The sequence below is a fragment of the Manacus vitellinus genome, unplaced genomic scaffold, assembly GCF_001715985.3.
Source record: "Manacus vitellinus isolate BGI_N305 unplaced genomic scaffold, ASM171598v3 scaffold_24_pilon, whole genome shotgun sequence".
Lineage (NCBI taxonomy): Eukaryota > Metazoa > Chordata > Aves > Passeriformes > Pipridae > Manacus > Manacus vitellinus.
Window position 1 is genome coordinate 4364364 of NW_021939798.1, and position 16755 is coordinate 4381118.

Sequence of the window (16755 nt, forward strand, 5' to 3'; positions counted from 1 at the left end):
TGTGCTCTGCTTGTTTGTGTGGGACTTGGGGCTGCCCAGGGACAGAGACACGTCCCTGGTGGTTGTCTGCATTGGCCTGACCCTGCAAGTAGAAAATGTCACTGTTCTCCTCTAAAATGCTCAGAGGGAAGCTGAGACAGCCACTCCTGGGCTTTTGTTTCTGGTAGCACGTTTTGCTGGCTGTGTTAGCCCTCCAATGAGCCTGTGCTGCTCCTCAGTTCAAAGCCCTGTGGGAAACATGTAACCCATGTTGAGGTGCTTTGTACATCACAGACATTGTTCTTTATTAGCAGATGCTTTGTTGCCATTGAAATCTTCCCATGTGTTTTCTTCTCTGAGATCACAGAATCCTAGAATGGTTTGGGTTGGAAAAAACCTTAAAGACCATCTAGTTGCAACCTGTGTGACCTCCCCTTGTCTCATCATTTTCTCCAGGATGCTGGCAGTTGTCTCTGCTGGTTGTTGCCTGTCCCCCCAACAACCCTCCTTGCCTGCTTGTAACCCTGCTGTGGCCACACTTGGTTCAGGGTTTATCTGCTCCTACCCCGTTGGTCTCTCTGTCACTCAGTTTCTCCCTCTGGGCTCGATTTGCTTTTTCAATTCATCTTCTCAGCCCTCATATCCTGTCTCAGCTCCCAGATGTACTTATCAAAACAGCCGTTTTCAGCTTTTCCCTCGGCGTGGGTGGGAGCAGAAAGCCACCCTCGGGATGCCTTCCTGGAGTGCTTTGCTGGATTGAGGCATCAGCACATGTGGAATGGGAATTAGTCATGGATGTCTGGTTAAGTGTGCACTTAAATACCCTGGGAGCTGTGTCACTGCCTGCATTGCCCCCATCTAATGCTAGTGACTGGCACAGGGACAGATATTTATGCTGTGGCACAGGTGAGGGTGACAGGGGACATGGCACACTGTGACACTCTCCTGCTTTGCATCTGAAGCTCCACAGCCAGGCACCGTCACCACCTCCAACCCTCACGTTGTGATGTGTCACTGGGAGGATGTAACTGTGGTCAGAGCACCCCAAACTGGTGTCAAGTGGCAGGAAAAACGCATTGGGTGATAATTATTGGGGAGTCACAGTGTTGTGTGAGTGCTGAAGCTTCATGGCAGCAAGAGGTCAGGGCAGAAGAACTGAGCTGCATTTTAAAGCTGACGCTTCAGAAGTCGGCCACCAGCGCAGAGCTGGTAGTTTTGAGCTGTAGTGTGTGTTTATCTTCTGCATATGCAAAAACAAAGCTGCTGTCTCAGCCCTGGCACTGTGTGTTTCCATATACATACGTCTGAGGACAGAAGGGGGAATTGGTGCAGCTCCAAAGGGAACTGGGGTGTAGAGAATCTAAATTGACAGGCACAGCACATTTGTTCAAGCTTGTTTTCTTTAGTCTCTAATTATATACTTTTCCACTTTTCTGGTGAGAGACCTTGTAAATTTTAATCTTTTTTTTTCAAGTTAAAAATCAAATGAGCAGTTCAGTCCTTTGGTTTACATTGCAGTAAATATTTATGACTCCATATAACTGCAGTTCAATTTCCCCTTGTTTCAGGTCCAGATTTTCCCCTCTGCACATCTGGCCTTGCACTCAGAAGCTTTTATTCCTGTAAAAGATAAATTGGGGTTGGGATGACAGAGCAGTGGTTGCAAGTGAAGCGTTGCAGAGGGGTCTTGGTTGCTTTGGGCTCTTTGCCACCCTAAACAAAGAAAAGGATGACGTGCATTTCCATAGCCACCAGCTCTTGGGGTCTAGGTAGCTTCATCCATGTATTGCCTTGGGGCACATAGTAAGGGCAGGAACCTGGAGAATTAATGTTGGCCTCTCTTGGAAACCTCATTCTGTGACTCAAACTTTCTTGTCCATTTGAAAGCATTGGCATCCAAAAGTGCTCGGTGAGCAACAATTCCAGGGCTTTGGAGCTGTGGTTTTTGTTTTGTACGAGCCTGGTGCATAGTCCCAGGTAAGCCAGTGAGGTGGGATTCAGAAGTCCCTCTCCAGCTCTCTTGGAGCCCCTTTAGGCACTGGAAGGGGCTCTCAGGTCTCCCTGGAGCCTTTTCTTCTCTAGGCTGAACAACCCCAGCTCTCCCAGCCTGTCCCAGAGCAGAGGGGCTCCAGCCCTTGGAGCATTTCCATGACCACCTCTGGACTTGCTCCAGCAGCTTCACATTCTTCTTGTGTTGAGGGCCCCAGAGCTGGAGGCAGCACTGCAAGTGGGGTCTCAGGAGAGTTGAACAGAGGGACAGAATCCCCTCCCTTGACTTGCTGGTCACAATTGTTGTCCTGTAGCCCAGGACAGGGTTGGCTTTTTTGCCTGACAGTGCACATTGCTGGCTCATGTTGAGCTTCTGATCCACCAACATCCCCAAGTCCTTCTCCCCAGGGACAGTCCTGATCCATTCCCTGCCCGGCCTGTATTTGTGCTTGGGATTGCCCTGACCCAGGTGCAGGATGTTGCCCTTGGCCCCACTGAACTTTGTGAGGTTCACATGAGCCCACCTCTCCGGCCTGTCCACATCCCTCTGGATGGCATCCCATCCCCCCAGCGTGTTAACCACACAAGTTAAGAATGGTGTGTCAGGGAAGTTACTCCCACTTCGGTTTCCTTCAGCTGTACTTGATGAATTTGAAGGAGAGAAGTATTTGCTGACACTTGCCATCCGGAGCAGTGGTGTGTTCCCCACTCGGCCAGAAAACAGCCCAGAGCAGCTGGAGTGGAAGAAATCGGCATCGTGTTCCTCTCGGGCAGCCAGCTGTGCTCTGTACTTTGATTTGTTTCCAGCCTACAATTCACTTTTTGCTAAGAGGAAGGAACTTCCCTGGCAGGGATAATACAGGAGAGGGTCCTTTTAAAAGGTAGAGTTTACTAATTTGGCTAAAACAGCATATTTTTTTCTACGTAGGTGATCGCAGGGAGGACGATGCCTCCCAGTTGTGTTTCAGCAGCGCTGCTCCTGCACCAGTGCTGTCTGTGGGTCAGGTGCTTTGTTCACAAGAGGTCCCAAAGGGGTGGGAGGGGAGCAGGTGCCTCAGCTTTCCTGTTTCAGCCTTTGTCTGGCTGTGTGGCTGCCTGGAGCCGGCCGGAGCAGAGCAGGGGCAGGCTGCCAGGACCAGCTGCGGTCCAGGGCAGGCTTGGCTTTCCCATCCAAAAAGCAAGAGCACCAGCAGCCCCACTTCTGCATCATCAGCAGCTGGCTGAGGATCAACCACAACTTGTCTCAGTGCTTTTTGGAAGGGTAGGGCGTAATTTTGGAGAGGCACGAAGCTCAAGGCCAGTTACCTGGGTTATGTTAGAAAGGGGCACTGGCTGATGTCATGAAACCTTCGCTGGGACAGTTTGTCTTGTATTGTCTAAATACTTCTCTTGGGTATAAAGCAGAGACACTCCCATCCCAGACATTGTTTGCACCAGCTCAAGCCCCTTGTTCACCCTTTATAATGGTGGTAGATGGGCCAGAAGCCACGGTGGGTGGACCAGTGTGGGCTGGAGATGCAGGAGGAGTGAGGTGATTCAAAGGTGCTGGTTGTGGTGTGAGCCTGTGGCCTTCTGCTCAGGGCACAAGCTCTAGGACCCCATTGACCACAATATCACTGCACTGCCATGCTGCCCAGGGCACCCAGGAGGTCTCTGCAGGAGCTGGTACCTGGGATTAATAAGAGTGGAGAGATTATAGTCTTACATTACAATATCAACAAGATAGGCACAGATAGTTCTTGTCTTATTTTGGTTTTCCCTGGTCAAGGCTTGCATTTTGCCTTTTAACAGTTATTGATGTTCCCATTTCATAGCTGGGGGAAAGAGAGCAGCTGAAAGCTGTGCCTTGAGCATTGCCTGTGAATCTGGGGATCTTTCCCCTTGGGCACAATGGAAAGATGAGTGGCCAGGTGGATGGGCACAGCCTAAATTGACATTATCACTTTAACAAGGACAGCAGGATATCAGCAGCATTCACTAATTTGGGATGCTCCAAATTCACGGTAGACATGGCAATAGATCTTGCTGTTTCCCTCACTTGATTTAGTACTTTGCCCTGAGGACCAGCTCCTCTTGTTATGCCTGGAGTCTGTAAGAGACTAACTCTAAAAAATCATTTATGTGAAGTTGTGGGTTAACCAGAACAGTGGAAATAAACAAAAGAAATGTCAAAAGCCGGGGGCTCTCCAGTGGAGCGTGCATGATGGCTGTTACATAAGCTAATTCAGAGTGCTATAAAAACCATTAGGTGTGTGAGGGGTTTTTCCTCAGGGAAGAGCTGTCAGAACTGTCACACATCTGCAGCTCAGACACGGGCACCCCCACTCGCAGCACAGCCCTCCACGTGTCTTCGTGTTATCTGAGGAGGCTGAGGTTGGGACCCCCTCCTGTAAACCTTGATCCAGACCTGCAGCTTATCCTCCATCTGTTTGTAGCTCCCCGCTGGCATCCAGCGGGATCCAGGCTGTGCGTGCAGCACTTCTGGTCCAGCTGGAGGCTGGGGAGATTCACATCATCTCTTTGCAGTGTGATGTCAACGTCTCTTTGATGTGTGATGAAATGGCCCCAAGTTGTGCCAGGGGTGGTTTAGATTACATATTAGGAAAAATTTCTTCACTGAACGTGTGGTCAGGCGCTGGAACAGGCTGCCCAAGGAAGTGGTGGAATCGCCATCGTCCCTGGAAGTGCTCAAAAGTTGTGTGGATGTGGCAGTCGAGGACGTGGTTTAGTGGTGAACACAGCAGTGCTGGGTTAATAGTTGAACTCAATGATCTTGTAGTTCTTTTCCAGCTTTAACTGTCCAAAGATTCTGTGTTTTTAGCACAGAAGTGCTTTCACTGTGGTGAAGCAGCTGAGGGGTTAACTGGAGGTTGTGGTTGCAGCCTCATTGCTCTGGATGTGTCCTTAGATGAGGTCATACGAATTTCTTTGGGTAGCCTCTGTTCCCCTTTGTTTTAAGCACCAAACTGGTCACTCCAGCTGTTCTGGTCTCCGTGCCAAAGTGTCCCCATGCACACGAGCTCCCTGGTGACAAACCCTCACTTGACACGTGTCCTCTTCATCACACATGGCCTTTCTTATCCGGAGGCCAAAGCAGCAGAGGGTGAAACTTGGTCACAGGAAAGCTTGGAGAGTCCTTTCTGCAGCAGCACAGCTCTGTAGGTGATTCCAGCTCCAGGCAACACGCTGTTAAAGCAGAAAGGCTGCTCCCAGTTCAGGTGCCTGGATTCCTGCACGGACACACGCAGGGAGGTGCTTGTGTAACATTGACACGTGGACTCTGAGCTGCCTGGGACAGTCCTGTGGGGCTCCCACGTGCTGCCAGCAGAGCTGTGTGTTACTCACAGTGACTGAGGGAGCGTGGGCACCCGGGTGCACAGCTGAGAAATTAAGGAATAGTGATGGGTGCCGTGGGCTTGTGCTGGTGGGGGGATGTTCTGCTTGTCCTGTTCCTTTACAACATCCGCGATTCATCTCCAGTTTCAAGTATAATATTTTTAATCCTAAAAGGCTACTGAAAGTCAGAGTGAGGAGGCAGATCTCTTGATGCTTTCTTCCTACAGCACCTGGCACTGTGGGCTCTGGTGTGAGGAAACCAAAATGTAAGATACAAATCAGTGGTTCAGGAGTGACCAGGGCATTAATGCTCAGTAACTTTTGGGGCTTCAGCTGCTGTCTGTGTTTTGAGATAACAGTTTTCCTCACTGGAGCGTGATGCAGACTTGTTGATGAGTGCTGAGGAGACCCACAGGGTTCCCCCGAGGAAAGGAGATGTAGAAGTGCAGAGTGTGGCTCCTCCAGGGCAGGAGCAGCAGTCCTTGAGCAAGGTCATTTATCACCTCAGGACCAGACATCTCTGCAGGAAGCTTCTAGTGCCCTCTCAAAGAGAGCCTCACATCAGCCTGCAGCAGAGAGCAGGGAAGCAGAATGGCAGTGGACTGTGGTTTTGTCTCATTTGTTTGTCTCATCCCATTCTGAAGGATAGAGGAAAAAAGTCTCAAGTCTTCTAGAGTAAAACAGTGTGCTAGGAAAGAAATACATTCATTATCATCTGTGCCAGCCTGTGAGGACACAGCTGTGGTGGGATGTGGATGACTCAAGGTGCCTGTGCAGGAGCTGATGGGGCAGGTGGAGGGAACCCTCCTGGGGCTGGTGGCAGTGAAAGGACACACTTCCAGCCAGGGCACTGGAGGAATGGGACAGCTATGGAAGTGTGAGTGTGCAGGGTACAGCATCTACCATTCTCCTCAGGAATGGGGGAAAATGAATGAAAGGAGGAAGAAGGGCTGGTGAGCCCTGGCCTGGTGTGTATGTGCTCACTCATGAGTGTTGGTTACCTAAGAAGCTGTGTGTGGTCACATTTCTCTCAGTTACATGTGTCTCTTCCTGGTGTTTATTTTCTTCATCTTTTTGTTGCTGAAACGTCAGTTTGCAAATTGCTGTTGGGCACGTTGGCAGGCCAGCTCGTGGCTGCTCAGCTTTCCCTCTTCCCCCTCAAAGCCTGGTGTCCCTCACCACATGGGCAGAGACCAATTCCTGAGCCCTGGCTGTCCACCACAGGCATCCTCTGAGCCTCCAAGGCCAGTGCCTCCAGTGGTGGCCGGTGTTTACCAACCCCCTAATTGTACCTTAGGCAGAGAGAACGGATTTACTCCTTGCTATATTTATCTGGTGTCTAGGACTGCAGGAGAGGCTGCCCTCTGTTGCAGGGATGGCTTGTTTGGAAAGCAGCTCTGCAGTAGGATTAGTGGATAAGGCACTGTAGATGTTCAGGGAAGGCCTGCAAAGTGTGAAGTCTCTCTACCGAAATTTTGGTGGCTGGGAAACCACTGAGTGAGCTCCAAAAAAAGCACCAGTAGCAAGGGATATTCCTGATTGACCAACCTAATGGAGTAGTCCCTCCTTGGTTTATTTTTTTTTTGTAGTTTCATTTCTGGCCAAAAGGGTTTTAGGATGTTCAGAGAAATGTCCAGGCCTGGATGATTCTGCTGCTAAATGAAAATATGGTCTGCTGCACAGTTCTGGGGCGTTTTCTTTCCTTCAGTGGATCATTCTTTCTCCAATAAGGGGAACTTAAGGCAAGGTAAGATGATGGTGGTGTCTTATTGCTTCATCCTACCAAGGCAGCATCTCTCTGTGTTGCAGTACAATAACATGGTGAAATCCAACCCTTCCTGTGGCTTTCCCAATAGACGGAAATACTTTGAAAATCCACATGTTGAGAAGGTGAAACAACCATCTCAGCAGGTTTGTCGTTGCATGAGGTCTCCCCTCCATGCCCGAGGAGCTGAGTGCTGCATCCCACTCTCCTGTGCTGCCTGTGTGTAAAGTGCCCAGAAATTGTGCAGCTTTTTGTTTAGATCAGATTGCCCAGAGTCACATGCAGCCTGGGCTTGAACCCCATCTAATCTGGCCTTGAACACTTCCCTGGGCAACCTGTGCCTGATACCTAATCTAACCCTGCCCTCTGTCAGTGTGAAACCATTCCCCCTTGTCCTGTCACTCCACGTTCTTGTTCCAAAGTCCCTCTCCAGTCTCCTTGGAGCCCCTTTGGGTACCAGAAGGGTCTCTAAGGTCTCCTGGGAGCCTTCTTTTCTCCAAGGGGAACAACCCCAGCTCTCAGCCTGACCAGAGCAGAGGGGCTCCAGCCCTCAGAGCATTTTCATGGTCTCCTCTGGGCTTGCTCCAGCAAGGACACCTCCTTATATTGGGGACCCCAGAGCTGGACACAGTGCTCCAGGCTGGGCCCAGAGCATAGCAGAGCAACAAATACAGCAGTGCCCAATGGAACCCTGCCTCCCCCCAGCAGCTGCTTGGTGGGGAATGACTACAGTCCTTCAGGTATGGAGTAACCCCCTGTTTTGGGGTCTCAGGGAGTGAGTTGTGGAAGATAGAGTGTCGAGAGGGCAAGACTGATGGTAAGGAGGAGTCCAGGAAGGAAAACATAACCAGGGAATGGTGGAGGAGTTAATATTTATCCAAAACTCCCTGTGCTCTCCTGGGAGGGTGAGGGTCCAGTCCTGCCTCGCCTCTTGCTCTGGCCTGCCAGCTGCTGTTAATACTTCAACACCTGAGTGTTAAAGTGTGAGCAGAGAGCCTGGGGAGGATATGCAAGGGATTTCTGGCAGTTTGAGGCTTTCAGGCAGAGAGGATGAGAGCCAGCACAGAGGAGAGCTCAGACAGGGACTGTCCTTAAAGATATATCCTTCCATGGCATGGGACAGGACACAGGGACACTCTGTAGGTGTCATCTCAGGCTGCATGGGATTGGGACAGGAGGGAGGATGTGCTGCTGCTCTCTTAGACATCCTCTGCTGCAACTGCCACACGTGCTCTGGGTGGTGATGAGCTTTGTGTGCTGGGCATGGTCTCTGGCTTGGGAAAGGTAGTAACTTGGGAGGATCTGTGTGATCTGTGTTCCGGTGTTGAACAAATACAGGTTTTCATAAGAAATAGCCAGGGAGTGGCAAAACAGTGCTTGGCAGCACATGTGGAGCAGCTGAGAGCTGCAGCCCAGGGCAGGGCAGCTCCATATCTGCCCAGCTGGGAGAGGGGCATGGAGTGGGGAGGCAAAGAAACACCTGGCAAAGAGCAGGGCAGCAGCATTCAGAGGGTAAGTACCTCCCTTGGAAAGAGGAGGATCTCCTTGGTTTGGTTTTAACTTCTTTTCAAATGAAAAGGAGAATTTTAGCCAGACTTCTCTTTCTTCCCCATCCCCAAGGCTCATATAAATGTAAATGAAAGGTTCTTGGAGCAAACAGTCCATGGAGGCTCAGAGACTGTCATCTGCTGGCTGGGTCCAGCCTGGGGGTAAATGGCATAGAGGGAATATAATGGAGTAACACTTGATTGCACTGTTTGAGTTGGGACCTGTATTTCCTCATGTGAAAATGCTTCACTGAACATAATTTGATTCAGGAATGCTCCACTCTGCTGCACTGTCCCCCCCTCTGTGCTCTCCTCCCAGCTTGCCAGCACTGCAGATAGCTGAGCTTGTGAAAGAACCAGTTGAATCCCCATTTTTCCTGCCTCTCCAGGCCCTGGAGGTCTTTGGCTGCTCTGGCTGCTTCCTGACACCTTTGTCAGTGCAGTCTGAACCTCTGATCCCTGCATGGGCTTGCAGCACTCACCCTTCCCAGCTCAGCTCTGGGGTTACAAGGTGGTACCTGGCTGGTTTGCTAAACCCTGGTGGAGGTGGCTGGCTGTGCCTGTGGGACTGCATGGCTGAACTAGGTAGGAAAGAAAATAACTCTTCTGTTGGATCAAATGGCACAGGAACATAAGCCCAGCATAAAACTAGAGAGGCAGACAAGGAATTGCAAATAAGATCTGCCTCTGTACCACAGTGGCCACTGCTGTGGCTGGGGACAGTGTCAACAGTCCTAAAGCCCCTCCTGGCTGCCCACTGCTGTCCTGGGATCTGTGCCACATCCATGGGCCCTGCTTAGCTACGTGTTCATGCACAACAAGCAGGTTATGGCTTGGCAAAGGGCTTGGGCGTTGCTGGGTGAGCCTCAGAGAGGTGTGAGAGAAAGAAAATTCAAACTGAGCCTGGAGCAGGGCTTGGTTTACTTTCTTTTTTTTTTTTTTTTGTGATTTCCTTCCTTGCTTTCTCTGCACCTGGCAGTGCTTCCTGCTGGCTGTCACTGTGGGAATGTCCAAACCTGGGAGGGAAAGCGTGTGCACCCCTGTGCCAGCCTCCGTGAGCACGGGGTGGCAGTGGAGCCAGGCTCCTGCTTTGTTTCAGATTCTTGTTTGCAAATGGAAATTGGGTTTATTTTTGCAGCAGATAATAGTGGTTTCCTTAAAGTTGCTTCTGCCTCTTTCCTATGCTCATTGCTTTCCCTAAGTCAGCCCTGGAGGGCCCTGAACTCCAAGAAGGCAGCCCTAACCAGGGGAGAGACTTCTCTGTCCCTTTCCTAAATTCTGGGTGTGCTTGACTTCCCCCCCAACCCTTGAGCAATAGTATTAGAAAACAGAATATGTGTTATCTTTCTCTATATATATTTGTACAGTGAACAGACCACCAAACAGGCATGTGATGAGCTTCTCAAAAGCTACAGAAGGTGGGGGATCCCCAGCCCTGTGACATGTGTGTCACTGGAACTGTACCTTTGGAGGAAGCAAACCCCAATGCTGGCATCACCAGCACAGGGTACCCCTCTCTCAAACACAGGCACCCCAGTGTTTGCCTGGGAGAATTCTGCTTCAAACAGAAGCTTTGTGAATTCTGCTTCAAACGGAGACACCTGACTGCACCTTTAAAGTGAATCCATGAAAATTTGCGTGAGTACTTCAAGTCTGAATGACAGGATCTACCTGGAGGTTTTATGAATTTGAAGTTCAATTTGCATTAATCATAGTTTGGATTCACTTCCCTGAGTGCCTCCTGGTGATCTGCCCTGCAAGAAATGGTGTCTTTACTTTATCTCTCCTAATCATCTGGGTGTTGATGGGTTAAAGTCTGGAGGCTGAAATGTGTGCTGCCCCCATCCCTTCTTCCTTTCCATTCACCTTCTTCCTTTCTCCATGCTTCCCCTGAGTTTTTCCCTTCCTCTCCAGCCTAAGGAGCTTGGCAATAAGGCTGCTTGGTGGAGGCAGTGCAGTGGGTTTTGTGCTGTATGGGGCTGTGCAGCTGCCCTATGTCCTTGCTTTGTGTTCTGCACCTTCTACATCTCAGGCAGGAAACGTGGGTTTAGCCTGTTAATGGGAAAACGTTGCTTATTGTCCCCTCTAATGCCTTGGGCTCTGGCAGCAGGAACGTGAAGAGCTTTAATAGCAAACAGTGGATGAACAGGAATCTGAGAAGGAATCTAAACCGTCTTGCCCAGGGAATAACACACTGGGGATTAGGGAGACACTTCCCAAAGGACTGGACTGTCCTGGGGCTGCCTCCCACCAGCTCCCTGCTGTCTGTTGGGATGTGCAGTGGTTGCTGTTGGCTGGAGGGCCTGACCCCATGGCTGGGTGCTGGCTGTGTTCCTCCCTCTGTTTTGGGGACAGTGATATTCCATCAGCTGCTGAACAGGAGAAATCCACAATACTGAAAACCAATATAATGTGTATTATAAGGTATATAATATAATGTGGGTCCGGGCTGTCCAAAAGTCCCAGCACTGCCTGTAATGCCTGGAGTCTTCCCTTGGAAGTTTATTCATCCAGCTGGGAAACAATCTGTCCTTCTGCCCTGGTTATGAGAGGAGTGCCAGGCTCTGTCACATCTATCACACTTGGGTTTTTCCATGTGAACTGTGAGTGTTTTGGGGCAAAAAGTGTCACATGTACCTTGCTGATCTTACAAGGGTTCTGCCAGCACACCTGGCCTGTGGAGCAGCTGTGCCTTCCCTCCTGGCATCTGCCATCCCCTGCCTTGGGGATGTGGGATAGATGGCTTCTTTGCCAGCTCTGGGGATGGAGGCTGTGCCCTCACATCTGGCTGGGTGGCTCAGGCTCCACACTGTCAGCTGGATGGCACAGGAGGGCCGTGCAGGGTGGTGTGGGCAGTGGGCAGTGCCTCGTTGGAGGTGCTCACACAGCGTCCCTGCTGCCTGCCCGGGCCACCAGCCAAGGGGAAGTTTCCAAGCGGGCCAGCTCACTGCTGCAGCCACACATCCCTCCATCCCAGAGGAGGATCCAGCCCCGGGCTCTGCAGGGCTGCCCTGCTCCCTCTGCACCCTGTGCCCTGCCCGGGCATCGCGGGGAAGGAAAACTGCTCTCGAACCCCACCTTCGCTCCACTGCGGGACCAAGGAGAAGACCAAGAGCTTCTGTCCGGGGCAGAGACTTTCGCTATCGCTTTTGGCAGGCTGCAGAAGTCCTCCCGATCGCCGCCTTGCCGTGGGGAGGGAGGCGAAGCAGGGGCTGAGTGCCAGGGCCGGCGGCAGAGCTCTGCGAGGGCTGCACGGGGCGAGTAAACATGTGCGGAGCTCGGGTCCTGCCTGGTAGCAGCAGCAGCGGCAGCAGCCCGTGATGCTGCGCTTGGAATGAAGTCAGCCTTCATCAGCCGAATAGTTTATGCATGAATCGAAACTTCAGACCTGGCAGGGTGGGGGAACGTGCAGGATCTGCGCTCTTTTAGAATGCTGGAGCCAAGGAAGGAGGAGGGGATAGAGGAAATAGCAGGAAAATAAGACTGGGGAAGCGGGGAGAGATTTGAGAAGCTGGATGAGTGTTTCGCTCTGTTATTGTGAGGAGCCAAGTTCCTTAAGCATCTCCTGGTGGATATTAAGAGGGAGCTGTGGAGGCTGGAGCGTTCCCCTGGACACTCGCATGCTGTAGCTTTAAGACTGTTTTACAGAGGACTCGGGATTTCCAGTTTTCCTGTGCCTGGTGGAGTATTCCAGGGAGTTACAGGATTTTTCGGGTCATGTACCCCCTTTTTCTTTCTTCTTCCTCCTTTCTCTTTCTCTCTTACTCTTCTTTTTCATTTCAAAGAGACAAAGCTACTTCAGTTTGGAGCACAAACATATGATCAGCACATGGAAATGTGGTAATTTGGATGCATTCATGATTGCAACAGATTGAAGAAATTAGACCAGACAAAGAGCTTTTTTTGGAAGAGGAGGAGGAAGAGGCAAGGCAAGGAGGGAGGGAGAGTGGGGGAAAGAAGGGGACGCCACCGAAAAAAGGGACGGCCGTGACACGCGGATGCTAAATATATCCCGTAGTAATGGAGAGGGACCGGATTTCAGGTAGGCTATTGATCTTTTCATATGTTATATTCTGCCTCTGCCCTCCTACCTTTCCAGCAGCTTCTGCACTTTAAGAGGAACAGCCCTGCTCCGGGTGGATTTCAGCCGATTCCTTTATTTATTTCCTTTTTTTTTTTTTTTTTTTTTTTTGCAATGCTTCCCTTCTGTATTTCTTTCCTTTTTTTTTTTTTTTTTTCTCCCCCATCCTCCTGAGCCCTCGAGACAGACGGTGATTCCAGCAGAAGCCGAGGGGGGCGAAGGGGGAGCCAGGGGGGAAAAAGAAACTGCTTTCTAGGTCTGGATTTCATTTGAGTCTCTCTCTCCCTCTCCCCCCCTCTGCTCCCATGTGCCGCACGGCGCGGGGGGATGAATGCTGAGCCTGTTAGCTCAGAGCTGCGAGCCGGGAAGAGGGAGGAAAATAGCCGAGCTCTTGGCATGGAGACGCGGTTCTGCTCTGAAGGTTGGCTCCTGAGTGTGTGTGTGTGTGTGCGCGTGTGGTGGTGGAGCTTTTCCTGCTTGCCAAAGTGTCTTCCCTCGGTTTTTGCCCTCCCATCGTGCCTGGCTGGGCAGGAGCTGCCTGCGTGTTCCGTGGCTGGTCCCCGTGTTACGCCAGGGCAGTGGCGTGGGCTTCACCTTGCTGGCCATGAGTGGGGGGGAGGCTGGAAGGGGGAAGCAGAGGAATGAATAACTCCATTTAATTCCCCAGTTTCCCTGCAAATCCCGCCCAGTGGTGCATGTCTGAGTGATTCCAAGAACTGCTCCCAGGTACGCTGAGCCTTCGGGAAGCAGTGAGCTGTTTCGGGAATGGCTGTGACTGTGACTGTTTGCTTCCAGCAGCGGGGAGAGAGGGGACAGGCGGTGTGGTGTCACCCACAGGGCTCACCCTCAGCATGCATGAGCAGGATGACCAGGATAAGAGAGGGAAAGCCAGGGAGGGGGTGTCTGTGCCCGAATTGGCAGAGCCGATGGGTATCCCTTCTCCCAGCCCCATGGCACGGCACAGCTCACCCTCCTCTGGCACAGCAGCCCCAGAGAGGCTCCAGACCTCTTCTCCTGGGCGTTCCCAGCCGACTGCTGGGCATTGGAGCTGGGAGGGAAACCACAGGGATGAAAGGAAACGCTCAAGCCAGGGTGGAGCGAAGCTGTGGCCAGGGAAGGCTGCTCCCATGGCTGGCCCATACCAGATCCACTGTGCCCCAGCCAGGGATGTACTGAGAGCACCCAGTGCCCCTGGATAAGGACTTACCTGCAGGACCACCCTTCATTCCCCACTGCTTCTTCAGAGTGTGGACGGCACCTTCTCATCCCTCTTGCTTGTGCTTTCTCCTCTGGTTTGAGCCACTTCAAAGCATTCCTGAGAGCTGCTCGTAACTCAGAGCCTGGTGGGTGTTTCTGCAGCCTGGGGCTTTGGACTGGAGAGCCTCTGCCAGTGGGCAGGGATGTGGGGGAGAGGAGGGGCAGTTTGGTCCTACTGTGGTTTGGCCTTTCCCATCCTCGGTGCAACGCTGGGTCCCCTTCCTTCACACAGAGGTGGAGGGGGGCTCTGCAAAGGGTCACTGGTGAGAGAGGGGACTCCCTAGTGATGTGATCCAGGGCTTTTTGTTCTGAAAGACCATAAAAGGTGGGTTTCTTTGAGGCTTCAGGCTGCACACACTTCTCAGCTGCTGCAAGGAGCACAGAGCCCTCGAACCTGCGGGCAGGAAGACCCTGAGAGTCCTTGAGCAAAGATGCAGGAGCTCTTGCTAGTGCCCAGGAGCAGTGTTTGCAAAATGCTGATGTCCAAGCGTGTACATGTTTCAGTGACCTCTGCTGGAACTGGCTTTTCTGTGGGTGGCTGAGCCGTGGGCAGGGAGGCAGGCAGGGATACAGAGGGGCAGGCAGCAGGGAGGGCACGTGGCTGTGCTTGGTGGCCTGGACCAGGTGTACACAAGTGTGGTGTGTGCCTCCACCTAAGGTGGTTGTGCCTGGGGGCTCAGTGTGGGGTGATGAACACAACTGCTCTGCCCTCCTCCACACACGGGTGGGTTGGGTGCTGTATGGGGCCCTAGAGCCATGCAGGCCATCCCAGTGGTGTTTCTGATGGGTGGATCCAGCATGAAATACGGGATGGGGGGATAGGTGGGCTGAAGGGCTGGTCTCGGATCTGCTCCACAGGTCCCTGCTTGAAGGATTCAGAGCAGGCAGGGAAAGCTGCTTGGCCAGGGCAGTGGAGGGAATGATAAACCACATGTGGGAAAACTGTTCTCCAGGAGATTCTGGGCACAAAAATGGCAATGGTTGGATGCAATAATTTTAGGTGTTTCTTCTAACCTAAATGGTTCCATGATTCTAATATCACCAGGCCATGCTGTTGACTCCCAGATCCATGTCATAGCATGGATTCATGGTCCTGCTGCTGCTAGCATAGGAGCAACTGTGCCAGCTAGTGTGTTCCAAGGGTCCCACAGGGCTGTGGGCTCTGGCACTGCCACACTGGTGGAGGAGAGGAGCAGGGAGCAGAGCTCAGCCTGCCCCAGCACAGGCAGGGGGACAGCTGGGCCCTGGCTTTGGTGACAGAGATGACTCAGATGAAAGCAGATCTGTGCTGTGCTGGGGGCCTCGTCCCAGTCCCTGCTCTGGCCCTAAACATGCTTTTAATTAATCCTCGGCTGTGGGTGGGATGAGCTGACTCCTGATCCGAGTGTGGGGCTGCCGGATGGGGTGAGGGCACTCCAGGGTGGGTGGGAACTGGGCCTGGCCTCTTCTTTGAGGACTGCTTTCCCACAGCTGCTGGAGCTGGGCATGTCCCGAGGGGTCTCCTCTGCCCAGGGAGAGCTCAGGCTTTCCTGCACAGGGGAAATCCTTGACTCAGAATGCTCTTTTAGGTGATGACAAACACCCTGTGCTTCAGGGGAAGGCATTGAAGGTGCGAGATGATGCTGTGGGTCTGTGCCTGGTTCACTGCCAGCTCTGGGGCAGGGAAGAGTCTTCCTTGGTCTGTACCAAGATGCCAGTCTCAGCACCTGTGGGTGCCCTATAACAAACACAATCTCACAGAACCTGTTAGTCGCTTTTAATCCGGTTAAACCATTTCTCACGCATTTCTAAAAGTTAATACTGCGTGAAAAGCATTAGCTCTAAATTAATTTGTTTCTAGGTATGCCTCTGCTCGTTTCAGGGCTGGGGAGCTGTGCTCTGGGTGCTCCTCACATCCTCCTCCTCCCTGCAGTGCCAGGTTGCGCTGGTGGCAGTGGCCTGGAGATGGCTCTCCTGTCTTTCCCTAGCAGATGGCTCTTTTGCCGAGCCCGGATCTCTCTACAAAGCCTTAATTGTGAACGCCGCGGGGCCTCTTTACCTCTTCTTAAAAGAAAAGGGTCTGCAGCTCCCTGAGCTGCTGGGGTTTGATTGCTGTGATGGTTGGGGTGAAAGGATGGCAAAGGGAGATCTGATGTCCCAAGGAAATTATCAGTGTCACCTTTGAAATTGCACTGGGAGAACTCATTTTAAGAGTTAACAAATGGTGATGAATGGGTGACTGTGACACCTGACTGCAGTGAGTGGCACATGTTGGGCAGAGCCCAGGAGCTGGGAAGGGCTACAGGTGTATAGAAAGAGGGATGAACTGCTCACTGACCCATTGGTGATCACTCTCTGCATCCACTATGGCTACGTTTATGTGTGATATTCTTAGTTTAACGTGGGTTTATACATCATACTGAGCAGCAGGGACACAGCCCCTGTTGCATGGGCTGGGCAGGCATGACAGGGCATCTTTGGTGTCCTCAGAGCCACCCAGAAAGCACCACGTGCCCGGACTGAGCAATAGGAAAGGAAAGTAGGGACCCTGTATGTGATTGCTGGAGATATGAAAGGTTGCTGTGAGGGAATACAATTGTTTCTTCATTACTTTTTAAGTAGAATTTAATCTTTAATATGCATATAGCAGAGGGATTTCTTCTGATCTCTCTTGCTGTCTTTCATGTCTCAGGTTTCTTGGTGTCCTTGTTATTCCTAGGAAATGGCAGGTAAAAGCCTAACATGTTTCTTTTTAGTGGTCTTCTCACAGCTATACACCTTGTTTATCAGACATGTTTCTCTTTCTCTGGCTTGCAGCATGT

At 51.7% G+C, this 16755-nt stretch overlaps 1 protein-coding gene across 3 annotated transcripts in view; it reads left to right on the plus strand.

The window, feature by feature from the left end:
* The window catches only part of SEPTIN9 (septin 9), a 134249-nt gene that overhangs the window by 24802 nt on the left and 92692 nt on the right, over positions 1-16755 (plus strand). Inside the window, exon 1 of one of the 3 annotated variants that reach the window (XM_025895142.2) lies at positions 11952-12658. The exons of 1 other annotated variant lie outside the window; for it this stretch is intronic. In XM_025895142.2, the coding sequence (XP_025750927.1) occupies positions 12637-12658 (22 nt within the window). In that variant the 5' untranslated portion in view covers positions 11952-12636. Of the gene's footprint in view, positions 1-11951; positions 12659-13024; positions 13119-16755 lie in introns of those variants that run through there. One more of the 3 variants, XM_025895141.2, reaches the window with a different exon arrangement.